At 34.8% G+C, this 23,837-nt stretch overlaps 1 protein-coding gene across 22 annotated transcripts in view; it reads right to left on the bottom strand.

Moving 5' to 3' along the window:
- DGKB (diacylglycerol kinase beta) overlaps positions 1–23,837 on the bottom strand; it is a 786,786-nt gene that overhangs the window by 510,302 nt on the left and 252,647 nt on the right. For all 22 annotated transcript variants that reach the window (XM_021102444.1, XM_021102447.1, XM_021102453.1 and 19 more), the window contains 4 exons: positions 22,933–23,073; positions 6,835–6,884; positions 3,479–3,553; positions 72–191 (listed from right to left, as the gene is read on the bottom strand). In XM_021102444.1, coding sequence (XP_020958103.1) covers positions 72–191; positions 3,479–3,553; positions 6,835–6,884; positions 22,933–23,073 — 386 coding nt within the window. The remainder of the gene's footprint in view (positions 1–71; positions 192–3,478; positions 3,554–6,834; positions 6,885–22,932; positions 23,074–23,837) is intronic.

Raw genomic sequence — 23,837 nt, forward strand, 5'->3', positions numbered from 1 at the left:
CCAAAGTAACCTAAGCCACTGCAGTCAGATTCTTAACCCACTGTGCCACAGCAGAAACTCCAAATGCTTACGTTTTCTAAGCCTAGGAGCACAAGAAGTGGAATTGTTGTCATTCCTCCTTGAATCCATTCCTCCAGAGAGACAGTTCCATCATGATCATAGTCAATTTCTTCCATCATTTCATGGAGGATCTAGAGTAGAGGGGATGAGGAAAAACGAAATAAATCAAAAAAATAAATTTCATACGATACCAAAAGGTATTGCATTGAATTCGTTATGATAAACTGTGACCAGCAGCTAAGTGGAGAGTTGAGATAAATATCTAGATAAGTTGGTACAACATTTATCCTATGATTGAGAAGACAGTGGCTTTCTTATGATTTCTAGAATCTGACTACTTACATTGTCCAAATTTCAGAAATAATTGCTTCACTTTTTAACATGTTGTCACTGAGTGGCACAGCTTAAACAAGAAGGTATCTTTAATTTAAGGAAGAAAGTGCTCTTTAATTGCTTTCTCTAGATTTTTTAAATTCAAATATATGCCAGATAATGGCTGAACAAATTAACTTCATGGCAAAGAGCTGAAATAATTCTTTGCTAAGTGGTATGGGGCAGGGGAATTAAGTTGCTTTTAATTGCCTATCAGAACTTAATAGAGCCAAGTAGTTAAACAATCCAGACATTTCTGATTAGATTTCTTTTCTAAGGACGTCATGCACAGAGTATCCCAAACCATTCTCTCCAGTGTTTGTTCATTCTACATTCACCTCTTGGCTGCACAGCGCTAATGCTAATATTAGTTGTTAATTTGAAGGGTTGTTGTAAGGGTTAAATGTGTTAATATAAATATCTTAGCTTATATAGTAAGTGGAATAGAGCTGTTGTTAGTGTTATCTTAGCACACATTATAGTTGAATCCCAAACATATAACCCTTGGATGCTGGGAAGACAAAGTACTTCCCATCTGATGGCAGCAAAGTGGCAAACGTGGTAGGATCCAGTGAAGGAAGTAACCCACCACGTTTATCTAATATGAGAGTTTTAATCAATTCAAAAAATAAGAGAGAAATACAGAGAGCATCAGAACAAAAATGTGAAAAGGTGCAATAAGCAGAATACTTGATAAGTTGATACAAGCTTCGTTTGTCCCAAAGTCCCTGAACTTAGTGGACTGGTGTCTTTCATCAGGAAGTATTTAGAAATCAGATTCTTTTCCGTCATGGAAACACACATATCTTAAGTATTGGAAAAAGACTCTTTGGAACAAAATGATGCTGAAGTGATTATTCCATTACTCTCGTTATTCTCAAAATGAAAGGCAAGGGACATTATTTTGAGTTGGGCCAAATGGCATATGATCTTATTAAAGTGTCATATACATTGAAGGCCTCTGATGAACTAGTAGAAATGACCAAAAGAGCAAAGAACTAAAATACAGAGCCATTGTTTCAGAATGTTGATACTTCCATTTGTATGAAATAAATATAGTGGTAGTGCCTGGGTTAGTTTTTTAAAACACTCTGTTCAAAGACATCCTAGTCTCCCCTACTAACTTCCATTAACCTCAAGTGCACAATTCTCTTTATTTATCATGCAAACTCACCAGGATTCAGAAAACAATGTGCACAAATGTACACACGTGTCTAAAATGGGGAGAGCTGTTGAGTCATCAGGAGGGATGAGGCAGTTACCATGACAGCACATACAATGCACAAGGCAAGTCTTTTATCTGGACTCTCTATGCTTTATGCTACCCATAGAAAGGGCAGGCTGGCTGGTATGAGCCACAAATGGCAGATAATGCTACATGGTTTATTATTTGTATTTTCCAATAGGTATCTGTCCTAATTAGATTGTTCTCTTCCTAGGGCATCCATATCCCCCTTTTCTCAAGCCCCCCACAACCAAATACTTTTTGTTGTGATGGGATGAGGCCTCCTCCTGCTTTGAAAGCTGATTGAAAAAGATCCCCTCCCCTCTATTACTCCAGTGAGGACAAGAGGCTTGATGGGTAGATGAATTATATTCACAGTTATTAAGTACAATGGAGAAAGCTGTTTGACATTAACATAACCAAAAAAAGCAGCAGAATGTATAAGAAGTCCTTTGATTTCTGTGAAAATCATATTAAGATGAATCAAGCTGTATTCTTAAACGTTAAGTACTTGTTATTATCTAGTTTATTATTCCACATGCAAACTGCGATTTTGTTAATGATATCTGCCGCTCATTATGTACACAGCATGTGCATGTCCACATTCGCAAAGAAAAAAAGCAAAAGAAAACCCAGCTGAGCTAAAACTTAGAAAACCCTAATCCCAGTAAAAACGGTGCCTTCCCTTTCCATGGCATTGCACTGACTTTGCTATGGAAAGCATATTGACTAGCCAATAAACTAATGCACTTTAACAGCATTAGTTTGCAAAGCAAGGGAAATGCTATTAGAGCTTTCCTACCACGTACCCATGCCATCACCATGCTGAGGACTGCATAAATGTGAATTTATGTGGTTAAATAGGTTCTTTGAATTCCTATAAAATGTAAACCATTTAAATAAATTTGATTGGTATTTACTTAATTAACGTACAATTTGCTAAACTTGGTTTTAAAGAGAAACTAAAATCAGTAATATTAACTCTCCCCCAAGAAATTACATGTGGCCAAAGTGAAAGTTTCCAATCACCTGTATTTTAATATACATTTGAATCATTTGTAACTTTGATATAGAACTATTTAATGAGAGGGTTTTTTTTAATGTTCTTGTACTTATTATTAGATACTATTTCTTTAAACAATTTGTTTAAAAACTATCATTATCATTTTCTTAACTTCATCTTCTTTTTTTTTTTGTATTTTCTAGGGCCACACCCGTGGCATATGGAAGTTCCCAGGCAAGGTGTCTAACTGGAGCTGTAGCCGCCCGCCCACGCCAGAGCCACAGCAACTCAGGATCCAGCTGCATCTGCAACCAACACCACAGCTCAAGACAACGCTAGATCCTTAACCCAGTGAGCGAGGGCAGGGATCAAACCTGCAACCTCATCGTTGATAGTTGGATTCGTTAACCACTGAGCCACGACGGAACTCCCTCATCTTCTTTTAAAATGAATATTTTAGCTATTTCCACATAAGGAAAATCATAGATCATAAAAAAAACAAAATTCTGACTTTTTATGGCATGGCTTATGACCTTGGAACTATCATTACCAACTGATATATGTCATTACATATATCAGACCACCATTCAAATTAATTCCCAGGAGAAAAATAAAAGCAAAGCTATTGCTAAGAGCTTCAGAAAATCACATATACCTTTTCTTGTTCGGAGTTCTAAGGCTTCCAATTAGAAATAGCAATTTAGAGTAATCAAAAGATAAAATCAAATGCTAATAACATCATAGGATTCAAAAAAAAAGATGAAAAAGAAAGGGGCCTTCTAGAATTTAGCTAGCCATTAAATCATTCATATACCTACTGGATTAAGTTCAGTGACATCCCATTCAAGGTACTCTGCCACATGCATCATCTGACTGATGATATTTTCTAGTTCCTGTGGGAGAAGGGGAAGTAGGGGAGGGGGAGGGAGAGAGGAAGGAGAAGGATGAATACAAGGTCTTATTAAGTCCTTCAACTTTGACTGACAGGAATTGATTTGTTCAGTATGTAGCTCAAAAACCAAAGGAGTGATATGATTAATTTTGTATAAAAAGTAAACATATACCTCATTTTAAAGGTCTAACTATCCATTAAAGAAGAGCCTAAATTGAAATTCCTTTAGTACTTTGTCTAGAAATCTTTACCAGGAGAGGGCACAACTATACAAAGAAAGAGTTCAAGAGCCCTTGCTGTACAGTGGGAAAATAAAAACAAACAAACAAACAAACAAACAAAAAACAAAAAAACAAAAAAAGAGTTCCTTCCAGGTGAAGATTTTAAACAAAATTTTTGTTTGCATAGCAGCATCGGATGAAAGTAGGAGCATGCATAGTTTTACACTATGTGATTTTTAAGTCACTGAGTATCCTGACCTGTGGCTTGGGAACAGGTGTGCAAGGATGGAAGGGAATGTCTGAGAGAAAATGAGAGGTTTATTTTTACTCTGATACACTGAGAAGGTGTATTGATTGTTTTAGCCATTTATTGGTATAATTTACTCCACTAGAGGAGTGTTCAGGGTCAGGTTTGGAGGCTAAATGCATGTAGTTGATTTTATGAGAGGATAGAGTTTTAGTTTGAATTTTCACATTATTCTGCTCATTGTCAATTCTTTGAAGAACTGTTAGTTAATATGCATGGCTTGGCTAAATAACACACTATGTTCATATTTATTTAATGTTTTAATTCTTTTATAGCTTCAGAACAGATTGAACATACTTTATAAATGCTAATAACTTTAAGGGTAGTTAGCCAATAAAACAATTTAAAGGGGTGTTTCATAATATGATATTTTAAAATATAAGTAATAAGAATACAACTTGAAGTTACATTAATACAATTTATTCTACTCAAATCTCTGATCTAATATATGTGGTTAATAGTCATAGAATGAAGAAGAAAATATGGTAAAAGAGGTTCTTTCCTGGTTGGGGGAGTGGGTGGGTCACGGATCCCTCTGAGAAACTGATGAAAGCTACACTCCTTCTCTCCAACATGCATATATGTCATCATGAAAATATTATTTATATAACACAGGCTGCTCCAGAAACAAAGACAAATATAAATGTGTTTATTTATTACAGATAAGAAAAATTTTAAATACAAATCCCTTGGAATTAGAGGCTAGAATGTGTGTGTGTGTGTGTAACCAATCTTCCAGCTACTTTATCATTGCTTATATACCTTATCTTTGCTTATACAACTTAGCAATTTAAGAAGGTAAAGTCTCTGGATATGTTTTGAGAAACAGAAAGTACATGTGGTGGACTAAATCACAAGTGTAGGCATGTGATATTGGATGACTCAGGTTCCTCAAAAATGGATTTTCTAATAGCACCTAGTTCACAGAGTTGTTACAAAGATTAAATGTGCTCTCATATAAAACACATTTATCTTATCAGGAACCAAGTGATCAATAAGCATTAATTACTATTATTAGACGTAGTGGTCATTTTTCAGAGTATTAATTTCCCTTTGTTTTGTCTCCAATATATGAACAGCTAAACTTTCAACTTTTGAAGACAAATGATATCAAAAGGTACAATTTCAACCTGATATGGAAGGAAATATAATGGAGCAGTAAGTTGTGTGGGAAAAAAAACATAGGAATTGAATCCAGAGCTTTAATTACAAAACAAAAGACTAATTTAATCATAAACAAATTTATTTCCTTAGCTCATCATTTAATATTGGGAAACCAGTTATAAATATTGCTAGTTATCTACTATATATTAACTAAAAAATGGCCAGAGACCAAACAAAGCATTTGACTGAATTTGCAAGTCAGCTGCCAACCCGTGGCTAAAAGCCCAGTAAAGAAACATTCTTCTAATTTAATTAAAAATAAAATTAAATAAATTAAATCTGCATTAAAGATATAATTTGCATTAGTATAGTCAGAAGTGCTACAATAAGTATATTGAAATATGTAGAAGAAATCTAAACTCCTAGCCATGAAATGCCACCAGAAAATGAGTGCATGTATCATGTAGCTTATTATTCCTAATTGGAAAACTGAACATTCCTAGGCACTTAAAAATAATAGCATTTGAAAAATTAGAGAGACTTTAACATAAGAAATTCCACAATCACGGCATTAATTCAGACTGGTGGTCATTCCCTAAGTAGGAATGATATGTTTTTATCTCTCTCTGGAGAAGCTAATGTACCATTATCTTACTCAGTGTCACATTAATATGTCTCCAGCTTCATTGCTTCGCTTGTAAAAGTCTGTTTGAGTTCTGCCATAGCGACGTACATCAGATGAGAGAAACTCATTATTAGAAATAATGTTGACTTTAATCAATATTAAATATATCAAAACATTTGTTTTATAATGTACCCATGTACTTCAAATTTTTCACAATCTGATACTCTTTTGCTACTATTAATATATCTCCCTCATAGAACAGGAAATGATGCAATATGCAAAAGTTAAATAGAAAACCTCTTTGGGTAAAACCTGAGATGGATGTACTTATGAAGCCCTGCTTTGAGAACTAAGGGTCTAATGACTCCTCTTAAAACTGTCAATTTTTTGTATATATTACAAAAAAAAATTTAATTATTACTTCTAGAGAGATGGTATTTTTATTCTGTTGATTTTTATAATTAAAACTATAGATAGCATGCAAATTGCACTGAAAATCAGACAAGACATTTTAAAAAGGGAATTTGGCCAAAGCAATTTTAAATATAACTATTTCAATAGCACCTCTGTCTACAGATACTTTTTAAAAGTGGGCAAATGATAAAGTGACTGAATCAACTTTGTAATTCTTTTAAATCTGCTTGTAGTCTCAATATCTTCCTAAGTGTCAAATCCCATTTTTATATACATACAAATATGTACATATACACACACACATATATATATTTTCTTTCTAGATCAATGGTCTCATTTTTCTCTTATGTTTAATTCAGACAAGGCTGAAATCTTTTCTTATCTTTCTGTGTATAAGAAGTCACTTTTTGTACAAGTATTCAATAGAACAATTGTAAAACCAACAGTTTCCTCAGATCACTTGCTTTCAAAAAGTCAGATGATAAAAATGCTGTGTGAGTGCATGGAAATTATATTGTGTCTTCCATGGTAATAGCTATAAATTTATTCATTGCATTTTTCAAAACAAACTACTTTGAAATTTTCACAGAAAATTTGAAGAGAAGTATTACCGAACTGTCCAGGAAGCCATTTCCATCCGTGTCATAGAGGCGAAACATAACTAGAAATAAAAGAGGTGTTGAAAAGATTATAGGCGAGCAAGATCAATCCTAGAAAAAGGCATATTCTTTAATATTTATTTTCTGCTGAAAGCAAATACTATTAAATCACTCCCCTACTCAAAGCAATTAGTTAGGATCATTTTTCAAGCTAAAGGGGATTTAAACATAAAAAAAATTACTGGATATCGGATATAAATTTTATCAACTTTTGTTAGCTAGAAAACACTAAAAAGTACTATTGTTTGCTTAAATTTATACTGCAAGATGACTGATGGAAATTCAAAAATAATAGAAGTTCAGACATTTAGAGTCTCAATATTAAAGGACAGAGAGAATAGGAAAAAAATATCTGTTTTAGATATCCAGAATTTAATTATAATTTGGAATATGCCATCCACTATTATGTGAGCTTAGCCAAACACTGCTTTATCTTAAGATGAGAATAATCACCCTGCCATAAGACACATATTCGTTGTGAAAGTTAAGTGAGCTGCTACATGCAATTGTGTGTCAAGAGCTATAGGTCACTACCAAATATAAGCCATTGTTTTGATTGATCCTTAAGCACTATGGGAAAGGAAAATTAACGAAAAATAAGGGAATTTTTCTAATAGAGGATGCAAAGACATAACATGTGTAATCATCATGGGTATAATGGTGTATTTGTTTAAATCTGAGATTAAGTTCATAGGGTAACGACTCTTTCGTTGAACTAATCAAGTAAGGAAAGACACTGTTGGTTCTGTGGTGAGGGAGTTCAGAAAAGCAAGAGGACAGAGGTCCACAACTGGTCTGAGGAGTCCCTGTACAACACACATACCACCAGGGAACACAGGAGGCTGCAGGTGCCATGTGACAGAAACAGAAAAGAATGAGACAGCTGTGAAAATAGAGGAGTGGAAATGAGGTTTTGTGTTGGGTTTGTATAATTTCCTGAATAATTTTGATGTCTTAATTTTAATATTAAATTGCAAATAAGAGGCATAATTATGCAATGACCTTAATCTGTAACACATTATTTTTATATTTAAAAATAATATTCATATTTCATAAATTCTTAGATGTAATTTATAAGATGCAAAACTAGTCTGCATATAACTTAAAAGAAAAAAAAATGCTACCAAGCTAGCCATCATGTTCTATTTATTATAAAGTGGAAAGAGACTTTACAGATATTAAAATGTAAGGAGAAAATGTATACCTATTTAATTAAAGGATATGAGGTTGGGCTGGCTAAAAGACTTTAATGTAATTATTTGCAAACTATGATAATTGTTCTCTTTCATATACTCAATAAATGAAAATAAAATTCAGAAAGCAAAAAAAAAAAAACTTCCACAATGTGGATATTAAGCATTTAAAGATTTTATAGTATAGCATAAAATAGTAAAAATATCTGTATAAATAGCAAGAATTCACACATCACTCAGAACTAGGAACAAGACAAGGACTTCCAAAAGCCCAATTACATTTTAGAGCGAAGGACACTTTTAACTCTGTTAATCCTTATTGGAGGAAATGACTGCTAAACTATTTCACACAGCTCAGATATAATGGAAGCCATATGCCTATTGATAAATTTTGTTGGAAGCTTGAGCTCAAAGATATACCTACAAGTGGGGTATGTGGGGGTGGGGGGGACTACCTGTCATTCGTTTGGGGAAGCATCTGAAATGTCTACGTTCTGAAAGCCATACTTTATCACAGATGAAGGGTCAGATACCTTCTCTTTATTAGCCTGACTTGAAAATAGACTTTGCACATGATCCAGCCTCCACCAATCAGAAGCACAAGCCCAGATGATCAATCAGATGCTAGTGACCCAATAAAAAAGGGGCTTCACAGAATCCATGGTGATGGGAGGCACAGTAGCAGCAGCGATTGGAGAGACAGCTTCTGGCGCCCTGTGTATGTCAGGGGTACTGGCACTGAAAGGTGCTCTATCTGCATACAGAGAGCCAGTGATGGCCTTTTCCCCCCCAGTCTAATTTAGCTACTTATTTGGTGATCATTCGTAGACATGTAGCCTCAAATCTGGTTCTCTGCTTGTCCTAATGATTCTCTGTGTTCCTCAATGCCATTTAAAAACAATAATAAACTGCTCTATTTGATAAAAGATCTTCAATTAAAAACTAACCTGTTTCTCTGTTTCCACCAGTGATACTATTCAGTAAACACTGGTTTTAAAGATAAACTTACTACTGGGAATTCCCATTCTGGTGCAACAGACCCAGCTAGTATCCAAGAAGACACAGGTTCGATCCCTGGTCTCACTCAGTGGGTTAAGGATCTGGCACTGCCCTGAGCTATGCTGTATGTCACAGATGTGGCTCAAATCCCACATTGCTGTGGCTGCAGTATAGGTCAGCAGCTACAGCTCTGATTCAACCCCTAGTCTGGGAACTTCTGTGTGCTGCAGGTGTGGCCCTAAAAAGAAAAAAAAAAAAAGATAAACTTATTATTACTGAAATATTACACTTACAGAGAGAGAGGTTTAACATTCAACAAATTATCAAAATGAACAGATCAATGTAACCAATAATCCAAATCAAGGAACAGAATACTGCCAATGCAACAGAACATTTCTCATGCTTCCCCATGATTATTTCCTCTACCCTACACAAAGATAACTGCTATTCTGACTTCTACATGCATTCTTTTGAACTTAGCATCATTTACTCATTATTCTTTCTCATCTTCACCTGTACTGTAATTAGCATTAATTCATTCCTTTTCTGCATATTATTCCAATGCATAAAATATCACATTTATTCATTCTAAACTTGGAAGATATTCAAGTTTTCTTCAGTTTCCTTTTTTTGAGCTGCCAGTCCAGAGAGTTTTGGACATTCATTCACAGGATGTTCCAGATCCCCAGTGTTTTTAGTTCTACCCTGTCTGACTGCAATTCCAAGAGAGACCTTCAGTCAGAACTGTTATGTTTAGGATGATTTTTTCACAAGAGAAAACGAGAAAGTATAGATATCCAATTACCCAAATACTATTACTGGAAATCTTTGCTTGCTTTCCAGTGCCAAAACTTTGTCAAAATCAAGTATCCATGTAGGTTTGGGTCAGTTTTTGGATTCCTTATTGTGTTCCATTGACTTACCTATTAGTGCATCAATAGTACAATGCCATAATTATACTACACCTTTGAAAAATATCTTGAGATACCATCAAATGTATCCTGTAACTTTGTTCAACTTGAGAATCACCTGGGTTATATTTGGACTTTGCATTTATATGTAACATTTAGAAAAAATCTCCCCCCCAGCAAAAACAAACAAGAAAACTTGATTTCTACTGTGATTGCACTGCATTTATAGATATGTTTGGAAACAGTCTTTACAATGCTAAGTTGGCAAAAAAATACAATCTTTTTATTTAGATTTTCTTTAATTTTTCTCAATAAATTTTCAGAGTTTTCTGGTAGAGTTCTTTCAAATATTTGTTAAAGATTTATTCATAGGTATCTAATAATTCTAATGTATTATAAATGGTAATATTTCAACTTCATTTTAAATTATTTTTAGTGTTACATAGAAATATAAGTTATTTTACTTTTACTTTGTATCCAGAGACATTGTTAAAACATTTGTTTTTTTTTTTTTTTTTTGGCTGTGTCCACAGCATATGTAAGTTCTCAGGCCAGAGACTGAACTCAAGTTACTACAGTGACAATGATGGGTCCTTAACACACTGCACTAATTCAAATAATGTATCTGATTACTCAGGATTTTTTTAACTGCAAATAATCATGTTCAAATAATGTATCTGATAAGTTTGGATTTTTTTAACTGTAAATAATCATGTAGCCTAAGCCATGACTTTTAATTTCCTCTCTTCCTATATTGATAAATTCTCTATAATAATATATTTTATAATATATAATATACATACACTCATTTTATTGAAACCTACAACTTATCAAAACTAAAACAATAATAATAGATAAATCCTAATACCTTAGTATTAAAGAAACTGAACTCACAATTTAAAAAATTCTTTTTAAAAAGATATCTTCAAGCATGGATTTCTCTAATGGTGAATTCTACCAAATATTTAAGGAAGAAATAATGTCAATTGTCCAAAAACTTTTTAAGAAAATAAAAGTTTATTTTATGAGGACATGCTGAGACAGAGATATTTTAAGAAAATAAAGCCCCATGTATCCCTCTGACTACATATAATCAAAATAAAACATCGAATCTAAGTGGGGATTATTCTATAAATGCAAATCTGCTTTAAAATATAAACATTGGTTAACAATTCCCATATTAACCTCCATAAGGAAAAAAATGTTATTATGCAAATGGATACCCAAAAAAGCATTTAAAAATATAATACCCATTCATGATGAAAACTCTCACCAAAATAAGAAAAAAAATTTCCTCAACTAGATAAAGACCTTCTATTAAAATTTTCAATTAAAATCACACTTATAAGTAAAATATTGAATACTTTTTCCTTGAGATCAAGAACAACTCAAAAATGTTCTCCCCTATCATTTCTCCCTGACATTATACTGATTATTCTAGTCTTTGCCATAAGGCAAGAAGTAATATATAAAAGGCATGCATATAAGAAAATGATTATTAAAACTATCTTTAATATGTGTATGTATTTATAAAATCCTATATTTCCAAAATTTATATAATTTAGAAAATATATGTAAGAACTTACATAACATGTATATAAATATTAGAACTTATATAATTGATACATTATATGTATCATATTAAAACATACATCATATGTATTTTATCTTATGCTAGAATTTATATAAGTATTAGACCTATATGTGTCAGACCTTATGTAACTATAAGTATTAGACCTTACCTAACTAACATATTGCATATTATATAAGAAATTATATAACATTTATGTAAGTATTTAAACTTACATATGTATATATATTAAGTGATGTAATAGGCTATAAATTCAATTGCAGTTTTATATATGTGCAAAGAAGAACTGGAAAAAGAATGAAACATAAAATGTATCATTTAAAATAGCATCCAAACCCATAAATACATAAGATAAATTTATCAAGAGTTGGACAGGACCTCTGTGCAAAAATTATAAAAATTATAAAACTTCACTGAGAAAAATTATAGGAAACCTATATAAATGAAAAGATATATTGTGTCCATGAATTGAAAGATTCTATATCATTAAAATGTAAATTCTCCACATATTGTCCTATATAATGGATACAATCTCAATAGAAATATCAATAGCTTTGTTTTGAATATTAACATACTGATTCTAAAACTTACATAAAAATAAAAAGGACTGGAGTTCCCGTCATGGCACAGTAGAAACGAATCCGAGTAGTATCCATGAGGATGTGGGTTTGATCCCTGGCCTTACCCAAAGGGTTGGGGATCTGGCATTGCCCTGAGCTGTGGGATAGGTTGCAGATGCGGCTTGGATCCTGCGTTGATGTGGCTGTGGTGTAGGTTGGAAGCTGCAGTTCTGATTCGACCCCTAACCTGGGAAATTCCACATGCCGCAAGTGCAGCCCTATTAAGCAAAATAAATAGATAAATTAATTAATTAATAAGACTTAGAACACCCAAAACAACCTTGAAAATGGGGAACAAATCTGGAGGATTAACATGACCTGACTTCAAGAGTTGTTAAAAATCAAGGGAGTCAAGACAAGCAAAATACTGCTAAAGGCCACACAAATAGAAGGATGAGAAATAGAGAGTACAGATAAAGAGCCACACACAAGTATCAAACAATTCAATGAGATAAGAAAATTCTTTTCCAGAATGATGATGGGACAACTGGATGGATATTCACATTTAAACAAAGGTATCTTTATCCTTACTTCACACCAGGCATAAACACTAGGTCAAATTTAACGTTAATTTTTTTTGGCCACACCTAGGGAATGGTATGTGGATGTTCCCAGGCCAAGTACCCAAGCCCCACCATAGCCTCAAAACAAGCCACTGCAGCGACAACACCTGAACCTTTACCTGCTGCACCAAAAGAGAACTCTGAAATTTTAACTTTTCTTTTTTTTTTTTTTTTTGTCTTTTTGTCTTTGTTGTTGTTGTTGTTGTTGTTGCTATTTCTTGGGCCGCTTCCGCGGCATATGGAGGTTCCCAGGCTAGGGGTTGAATCGGAGCTGTAGCCACCGGCCTACGCCAGAGCCACAGCAACGCGGGATCCGAGCCGCATCTGCAACCTACACCACAGCTCACGGCAACGCCAGATCGTTAACCCACTGAGTAAGGGCAGGGACCGAACCCGCAACCTCATGGTTCCTAGTAGGATTCGTTAACCACTGCGCCACAACGGGAACTCCTTAACTTGTTTTGATACGAAACTTTAATGATAAAACTAAGCTATGACGCTCCTAGAAAAAGATCTAGGAAAACATCTTCACAACCTCAACATAAGCCAATATATATCATCAATGATTTTTAAAAATGGAGGTCAATTAAACTTCATCAAAGTTAAAATCTCTGATCATCAAAGAAAAAAAAACACTATTATGAAAATAAATAAGCTAGTACAGATTTGAAAAAATAAATTTAGAACACAAACATCTAACAGAGGACTTGTTTCTAGACTATATGAAGAAATCCTACAGCTCAGTAATAAAACAACGTTAAGAAAGAGGCAAAATATTGAGTGGGTGCTTCAAAAAAGGAAGATATACGAGTGGTCAATACTAACCAAGTACTCAACATCATCAATCATAATGAATGAAAATTTAAATCATGATGAGAAACCATCATATACCTGTTGGAAAGACTCTAGAATTCAAGACTTTTCCCCAAGACAGTTTACCAAGCTGCTTAATTTCTCAGCTTCTCAGTTGTCTAAGTATTTACAATTCAAAAACACTGGCAAAAGCCTGGCTCCCTGATCCCAGAAATTTGACCCACAAACCCAACTTGCCTTGATAATTTCCTGAAACTTACAGAGTTTTAAAAAAATATTGAGTTTAAATGTTCTAGTTGTAGTAAGCAGTAAAGTTAGAGTGAAAACACTTTACTGTTTTATAAAGTAGAAGCCCTAGTTATTTCATTTCATTTCATTTTGGCTGCAGGTACAGCATATGGAAGTTCCCAGGGTAGGGGTCAAATCACAACTACAGCTGCAGGCCTATACCACAGCCACAGCAATGCCAGATCCGAGCCGACTGGTATAGATCTGCAACCTATATCAAAGATCACAGCAATTCTGATCCTTAACCTGCTGAGTGGGCCAGGTATCAAACCTGCATCCTCATGGATAACAGCTGCATTCGCTTCCGCTGAGCCACAATAGGAATGCCCCTAGTTTATTTTAAATATTAAATTCCAAACACATTAAGAGGAGTTAATGGCTGTCTAGAAATGCTGTCTAATTCACCAAGGAATAAAGTTGGAGAACTTTCAGTTAATAATAATTGCAATAATAAAATTAGCATACATTTATTAAACACTAGCATTAGGTATTTTTGGCTATGCCCATGCCATGTAGTTCCCTGGCCAGGGATCAGACCTGTGCCACAGCAGTGACAACCCTGGATCCTTAACCTATTGAGCCACCAGGGAACTCCAAGCACTATGTATCTTATAGTCTAAATATCACCAAGTATAAATTAAAGATAAAATTTTCTTTGATCCTAGATGAGTGAGAGAAACTCCAAGACTTTAATTTTCACTGATAAGTCACTTTTTCTGATTAAAAATTGTAGTGGGGTCATGCAAAACATGAAATATTGAACATACATGTTTACCTTGACTTTCTATTGAAGTGCCTCTACAGTAAACAGTAGGGAATGAAAGAGTCACAAACCCACCAGTGCAAAGAAAAGATGAAAGAAGACAAGAATAACACAATTTTAGAAGCTGAACAATATACATTGATTGACCTAGAAACTTGAGAAATATCAACTTAAGCTGGTGGTGAAGAGGAGGCACAAATTTACATAGAAGGGGAAACTGAACATCTTACTGAAAAGAATTTAGACCTGTAAATACCACCCCTCACACCTTGCTCCTGAGAATATGTCAGCTGGCTACGTAACAGAAACCCAGATCTTTAAGCTTTATAGCAGTCAAGCCACGGGGATTCTGAGCTCAGGATACTCAGGAATTCCGACAGTAGGGGTGCTACACCAAAGAAAGTGTTGTTATATCAAAGTGCATGGACTAAAAAAAATAAAATAAAATAAATAAAAATAAATGGAGTTCCCATCGTGGCTCAGTGGTTAACTGAACCCGACTAGGAACCATGAGGTTTCGGGTTCGATTCCTGGTCTTTCTCAGTGGGTTAAGGATCCAGCGTTGCCGTGAGCTGTGGTGTAGGTTGCAGATGTGGCTCGGATCCCGCATTGCTGTGGCTCTGGAGTAGGCCGGTGGCTACAGGTCCGGTTAGACCCCTAGCCTGGGAACCTCCATATGCCATGGAAGCGGCCCAAGAAATAGCAAAAAGACAAAAAAAAAAAAAAAAAAATGTGCATAGACTGAACACTGAGAGATGTAAGTCCCCTCCTCATCTTTAATGAGTCAGACTTAAACCTCACCCACTTACCCACCTACCCACAACCATTAAGCAGTCATTTCAAAACAAATTAATCTGGAAGAAAGAAGCAAAGCAGGGAAGTGGGGAACCTTGTAAATAAGAAGGAAGTTTCAATCAGTGAAATAAGAATAAAAGCAAATAAAGATTATGCTGACAGCAAAATGGATTCTCTGTGAAGTTAAAATTATGATAGAAAGAGCAAAAAAAAAAAGGCATTATAAATGTAGAAGATGTCCCAGATATTAAAGAAGACATGAGAGAAAAGAAGCTGGAAAATAGGAAAATTTAAAAATATAGTAATTTAGGAGTTCCCACTGTGGTACAGTGGGTTAAGGATTCAGTGTTGCCACAACTGTGGCATAGGTTGCAACTATGGCTTGGATTCGACCCCTGGCCTGGGAACTTCAACATGCCTTGGGCATGGCCAAAATAATAATAATAATAACCCAAAGTTCTGCCTTGGAATTTCAACTTCCACAAATAGTGATTCCAGAAAGACAGCAAGTAAAATAAAGGAGAAGGTAATGAAAAGATGGGAGAACAGATGGAAAGCACAAGTTTCCAAATTAGAATTTATGATGGAGGACTTGGGTACTAATTAGTAATATAGGAACAGAAAAACTAATCAAATAAAGAAAAAAGGTGGTTATTAACATCATAGAAAATAAAAATTGTTTGGCTTGGCAAGCATATAGACCCTTTGCCTTTTAAAACTATTTGAATAATATAGATAAAATAAATATCTATCCTCAAACATTATATAATAAGACTATTTTTCCCTTAGAATTTGAAAATAAAGTTAGTCTCCAAGGTCAAGTGAATCATTGAACAAATAGGTCTTATTATTAAAATCAACATATAAGGATATAGATTTTTAGGTGCAAAAATAATTTAAGCCCGATAATAATAATCTATATAAGGATATAGATTTTTAGGTGCAAAAATAATTTAAGCCCAATATCAAAATTATTCTGTCAACAGGATAGCTTCTAAAGATAGGTAACTGTTACAAAGTTATAAACTAGTTTAACCCACTTTTTTTCTATTTTTATGCTCATGCAATTATACTTTATATAGAAACAATTATGTGCCCACACGCGAATTTGGTTAAAAGATCAAAGGGAAAGGCACATTATGCAACATAAGGGTAATTCTTTTTTTTTCTTTTCCAAAAGATTTGCAAGTTTTTACCAGTCTATTTTGCCAATCTCTTTTCTCACTGAATATTCCATTATTAATACACTGGCATTTTTCCTTTGTGTAGTATGTTATTGATATGAAAATATTAATATGGAAATTGTTTATAAAGATTAGAAAATATACATATTAAAAGGCATTTAACCCAGAATTTCCTTAACTCACAATTCTTTTACTGTTTTATGTAATTCATGCCCTACTAAACCATAAGGTCAGAAGTGAAAACAACTTCCTTAAGGTTTTTGACATCTAATGTAATGGTGTGACACTTTCTCCCTTTTTTTTCCACAAAAGAAACAATAATATCAACAAGGAAGAGTAGCTTTTCAAAATAAAAATCATACATTTTAGTCACAGAAAGATAAAATGGTAGTATAATTAATTAACTAGACTTTCTGGGCTTTAGTTTTTTCATCGACACTTCAGGAAGGTTGATTAAATGATATTTAAGGTCTTCTCAATGTTAAATTTCAGTTAATTCTAAAATTAACACTATAGGAGTTCCCGGGTGGCTCAGTGGTTAACAAATCTGACTAGGAACCATGAGGTTTCAGGTTCGATCCCTGGCCTTACTCAGTGCATTAAGGATCCGGTATTGCTGTGAGCTGTGATGTAGGTCGCAGATGCAGCTCGGATCCTGTGTTGCAGTGGCTCTGGTGTAGGCCAACGGCTACAGCTCTGATCCGACCCCTAGCCTGGGAACCTCCATATGCCGCAGGAGCAGCCCAAGAAATGGCAAAAAGACAAAAAAAATAACAATAATAATTAAATAAGTTAATTAATTAAATTAAATAAAATTTACACTATACATAGCAATAACCTTAACATACAGGTTAGTCTTTATGGTCTGCATGTCAATTATCTATTTTATGGAAATTCCTGCTGATTTTTTTTTTTAGTGATATATTTTTAGTACCTGTAAGCTAACTTAAAAGTTATTCTAGTTAAGTCATTATTAATTTGATAAACAGTAACCCAAATGTGAATGCCATGTATTTTACAGTAAAAGTAAACATTCAGTATTACTTGATACTTTAAATAACTAACAATATTTTTCTCTTGTCAAGCATCCATGGATTTTAATACAATTCCATTTAACTAATTTATTGAGCATCTATCTTTTTGAAACACATACATACACAAGTGGTAGGTGCTTGAGTGGGAAGTTATACACAGTAGGAAAGTATAAAGAAGAGCAAAATAATCTAATTAGACATGGCATGTGGATTCATGATGTAAGCTAGGCTTCAAGTGTAGACTCAACTGCATCTGATATTCCCTGGGAAAGAAATACATCCCCAGCCAATGCATATTATAATCCAAGGCATGAAGATAGAAAAGTCCAAGGTTTATCTGAGGGTTGAAAAGTATATTCACATCCCCTGGGACATTTGTGTTTGTGTGTGTGTGTGTGTGTGTGTAGGTCAAAGACAATTTTAAGACTGGCCAGGAGAGTTGGGGTCAAATTGTGGAGACAGATTAGTTTATGGATGCTAAATTAAGGGCTTACTTTTTTGTAATCTTCAACAGGAAACTATCAAAGGGAGAAAGAGTAAGAAGAGAAAGAGGGAAATCAGGTATAGAAGTTGGCAAGTTTTAGGTAACATGAGAGGAAGTTACAAGAATTCACCCCTTTTGAGTGAGATGAGGATTAAATGGGTAGGTGTTAGAAGCAACGAAGCCTTCTGGATTAACTTGTGACTGGAAAAAGTCAATGACCAGAGAAACACTGATGGCCAGCTGAGGTTTTTAGCAGGATTATAATCCATAGTTTTATATTTTCATTTCGTGAACTCTCTGCCAGCTCAGTATATGAGCAAATAAATTTGATATCTGAAGCTAAGTGAGAAAGAATGATTGGCATCATGGATTGTGGGGTCAGTCTATTTAAAAAATGAGAGGCCCCAAAGCAGCAGGCCAATTCAGGAAGAAGTAAAATTTCGTTTTTTTGGCTGTAACCATGGCATGTGGAAATTCTGGGACCAGGGACCAAACCTGAGCCTCAGCAGTGACAACACCAGATCCTTAACCCACTGGGCCACCAAGGAACTCCCAGGGGACAAGAATTCTTAACTTACTTTTATTTAACTTAACATTCATATGAACTAATAAATGTAAAGGAATCTATTGAGTAATTATTTATTCATTTAATTCTCATAGAAAACATACAAGATAGACATTAATATGATCTCAGTTTTACAGGTGGGGAAGCTGAGACCCGAAGAAGTTTTAAATATGTGCCCAGGTCACTCAGACAGTAAGTGTTAAAGTTGAGATTCATTCAATTAGTGAAATGAAGAGTCCAGGTTCTTGAGCAGTATGTCCAAGCTATATTTAAAGTAAAAGTAGGAAAATGAGGGGTTAAATGAACATAAGCTGTGGTCAAAGTAAAATACTAGAGTTTCAATTTTTAGAATAAGAGCAGTCTTTGGAAATACATGGCTTGGGGTATTTCAATCAAACTGGGTGGCTGAAGTAAGATGGAGGCTGGGTCACAGAACTTGAGGAGTGCAAGGAGATTCGAAGAGGGATGTATTGAATGGCTGTCCATGAAGTACTGCAGTGGTGGGTTTAAAGGGCCAATCAGCCCTGTATGACTCTCTCATCCATGCACCAGGATGGCTGGTAACTAACATCAAAAAGGAGAGATAAAGATGGAATTTCTCAGACTTCTTGTCTTGGCTCAGCAGAAACGAATCTGACTAGCATCCATGAGGATGCAGGTTCAATCCCTGGCCTCACTCAGAGGGTTAAGGATCAGGCATTGCAGTGAGCCATAGTGTAGGTCTCAGAGGCGGCTCAGATCTGGCATTGCTGTGGCTGTGGTGTAGGCCAGTGGCTACAGTTCCAATTCGACCCCTAGCCTGTGAACCTCTGCATGCTGCAGGTGCAGCCCTAAAAAATAAAAATACAAAAATAAAGTTGGAATTTTTCCACAACCTCAGCACGCGCAAACACATACACACAAACTCACACACACACTTTCGAAGGGTCCATGGGAACAGGTGAATAAATTCCTTCTACCTGATAAGGCCTCAGGACTGGCAAAGACCATAGGGCAGCATTAGGATTGAGTTAAAAGATTAAGTAAGCAAGTTGAAGAAATGCCATGTAATCAGTGGAGAGTTCAAGAGCTTTTGTTTGTTAGTTTCCTTTCAATGAAAAAAAAATGCTTTATTCTAAATATTTTGTATGTTCCTGGCAGAAAAGACAAATGTGGAGACTGGAAGTAGCAGAAAGCACTGAACAGATTCATGAAACTATTATTTTTATTTTTTGGAGAAAAAATATTCCTTTTATAAACATTGAAAACAATGACATTATTTTATCTAATAACCTAGGTAAAAGAGCCTATCAAATACTGTCACCATCAGTTCCAAGAAACAACTGTCATATCAGATTGATTGTGGGATTGGATGTGTGTGTTTTCATTGCATAAAACATTGCTTCTCAAAATTTGGTTCCTGGAGCAGGAGCAACACCTGGAATGCAAATTCTAAGGCCCCATTCTAGGTTTGCTGCATTGCATTTACTGGAATTGGGGCCAGTCAGCTGTATGTCCATAAGCCCCTCAGGTGATTCTCATCTGTGATAAAGTTCAAGAACCTCTGGCCTAAGCCAATATGTCTGTACTCCTTTCTGCTTAGCCACTTGGAAACTGAGATTCAAAAAAAGCACTCATTTGCAAAAATTCATTATCTTATGTGCTTGAGCACATCTATTTCAATGTTAATTTCAATATTTTCTTATTGTCTTTCCTCTAGCATATATTGCATGTAGAAGGTCTTAACTGTTTTTGAAATGTGTATGTTAAATTTAACTATCCCTTAAATTTCTTTAAAGTCTTTATTTTTTGGTATTTTTAGGGCTGCACCCCAAGCATGTGGAGGTTCCCAGGCTAGGGGTCAAATGAGAGCTACAGCTGCCAGCCTATGCCACAGTCACAGCAACTCGAGCCACATCTGCGATCTACAGCACAGCTCATGGCAATGACAGACCCTAACCCACTGAGCAAGGTCAGGGATTGAACCTATGTCCTCATGGATAGTAGTCAAATTCATTTCTGCTGAGCTGTGACAGGAACTCCCTTTTTTTTTTTTTTTTTTTTTTTTTCGTTAAAGTCTTATTGAAAAATATTTCAGAATCTATAACAGTAAAATAATACATGAGTCTTAGGTATTTGTAAAAGTTCAATCATAGAAGAGAAAAATGTGTAAGCACATGGCCAAGGAAGTGGGTGAAAGAAATGGATTCTGATTTAATGGACATAGGAAAGAGCCAGTATTGTTATTTAAGAAGCAAACAAACAAATGCAAGTTCCAAATGGTTAAGGACCAGGTTAAGGTCCTCCAAACTTGAGGACAGGAGAGAAGAGAACTACAGCAGAGCTGGAACTTTACTGTGCTTCTGAAATGGAAATTCATTTACTTTGAAGTCTGGTGAAAATCACAGCAGTAACGCCAGGCCCTAAGAATCTCATAGCTACTCATAGGTAGCTATGAGGAGGTTCTGAAGAAATGGTTAAGAAAAAGGAAAGTGCAGATGAACCTCGTATAAGCTTGAAAAAAGAGCTGGAAAACTTAGAGAACAAAGGGAAAGGGGACTGATAACACTGACGGAAGTTAAGTGGCAGGTCAAGTTCGACTTGATTCATTAAATAGTTTTGAATCATTTGTGGGTTAACATCCTGCCCTGCAACTGTGGACAGACTGTTGATTCACAGATTCAAACACAGAACTAAAAGCGTGCCACTAAGGAATTCTACCTTAAGAAAAAAATGCTTCGGGTTGACCTAAAAATAATTAAACTGGAACACAAAGACTGTTTTTGGGAGAAGTGATGGTGCCTTTTTTTATCCTCAGACCTGGAAAAGGGTATTCATCTTTGTAATTTTTAAATCATTCTAAACATGGTCTGGATAACACCTGAAAAAACTTTTTCTCTGGCTGTTGCTTCAATAGAAATTCACTAAACATTAATATGTATTTTGGAATGGGAGAGATTTCTGTAGGTTCTTGGGAATACAAATAAATCTTGGAATGCATATATTCAACACTTGGAACTCATGAATATGTATTTAAAGAATGTTGTTAATATGGTTTATTCATAACCTAAGCAGGTGTGACTCTGAAATAATCATAGTAAATACTTTATTAGTAAATAGAAATATTATCAACAAGTTATTATTAAATTTAACCTAACATACCCTACCTAATCATAATTCTGAGATACTACAATGTTCTATATTTACTTTAGCAATATAAAATTTAAGATTCATTATCTTTACTATCATTTCAGTAGCAAGAATTTTTCATTCATTTTAATGATATACAAAATAATCAAGTTAATCATATTACTGAAAGCACCATAAGCTCTATATTTATCAAGGGCTCTGGAGACAGAATAGATTATTAAATGAACTGGCTTAAAGATTTGGAACATAGATAAGCAATGAGATCCTGCTGTATAGCACAGGGAACTATATCCAGTCATTTGTGATGGAACATGATGGAGGATAATGTGAGAAAAAGAATATATATAATATATAACTGGGTCAAAATTGACAGATCACTGTCAATCAACTGTAATGGAAAAATAAATATCATTTAAAAAAAAAAGATTTGAACAAATATTTTCCTGCCTGGCAATGAGTATAATTTTCCACCAGAGGGAGCCCAGTCACTGTATTTTATTAAAGAGAGCACTTACTCTCAACTAGATAAAAATTTTCTCTCTGAAATGCCTGCTACATGACAGAAGAAACAAAGCTATTGTTTAATTATTTATGATATTCAGAGTCAACTCCAATAAACTAAACTCTTCTGTTTGGCATTTAAGAAATAATATGTCTCTGGCAAAGAAAGTTAGTGGTTGCAGGGAAACTATCCAAGAGGAAAAGGCTCAGGCTTGAGTGTGTCCAGTGAACCTTCTTTCTGACTAATGGGAAGACTTCTTCACATTCTAGAAATAATTTTTTTTTCCAAATTTGTCATTTGTTGTCCAAAATAACTCAAAAGATCCTCAGTACTGTTGTTACCAAACTGGGCAACATTTTTTTAAAGTCATGTGATAAATATACTCAAGAAATACTTAGTGATAAATGGAATTTGACCAATAATAACTTAAAAATGGATAGATTCTTAATATTTTTCCCATTCTCAATTGAAGAATTTTTAATATTATTAATAACAAAGGTCACTTTATTTAATAAGAATTTAGAAAACCACAGTAGGGACAACTTTAAGGTTGTCAATGTCCAGGCCCTTCCCCCACCTCATCTGTGATAAAAAACATAAATGAAGAAACACATACACTCCAGTTTATCCTCAGGTCTTCCTCTTTCAAGGAGAGACAGGTAGCAGACAATGTCCTTCAGATGGATCACTTCGGGGGAACACGAATTTGCTGGAGAAGTACGTGGAGGGGTGATGGCCCCTTTATTCATTCTCAGACCTGGAAAACAATATCTGTCTTTATATTCTTAAAAACATTCAGTGCTCTCTAACAAACAAACAAAAAAACAATGGCAAAGAAAATAGATAATGCCTAGACCATGGAGAAGCTGTGTATTTCTTAGGCATAAAATCGTCACATTCTCTGGTTTTTAGTATAACAGAGACAGACATCCTATCACTCTTTTAAGCAATGGAGAGAGTTCTCTGGGATTTGGAGACATGGGGGCTGCAAAACCGACTCACTGGAGGGTGTGTGGGTCAGAATTCAAGGTCCCAGGGTGAGTGGTGGACATCTTTCAAAGCATGAAGAAATGCTTTCCTATATTACTTCTCTCTACTTGAGGCAGTGACAGCTTAAATCAGCTGGGAAGACTAAACATCATTCCTTCACAGAAAACTGAAGACATTTGCGTCTGTCACACTGTGATTTATAAGTTGATAACTAGGAATCATTCATACACAAAACATGTATTTATGTCACACATTTGCCAGTACCATGAGTTAGACATCCTTTATGCCATCAAGGAATGTGCCCATGTATAAGCAAGAAAGAAAAATCTAGATAAACATGAGGTTTAATTAGAGAGGTAAGAACATACAACGGCAGTTTGGTTCTAATATGGCCCTTACTTGAATTCCGACACCCATTCACTGTACCTGTTCTAAGGCAAGAGGAGAGAACTTGAAGGTCTGTTCAAAACATGTGATGACTGCAGATTATCTAGCCAATGATATTAAATTGAAACTCTTTCATAGTAAATA

This window comes from Sus scrofa, chromosome 9 (genome assembly GCF_000003025.6).
Source record: "Sus scrofa isolate TJ Tabasco breed Duroc chromosome 9, Sscrofa11.1, whole genome shotgun sequence".
NCBI lineage: Eukaryota > Metazoa > Chordata > Mammalia > Artiodactyla > Suidae > Sus > Sus scrofa.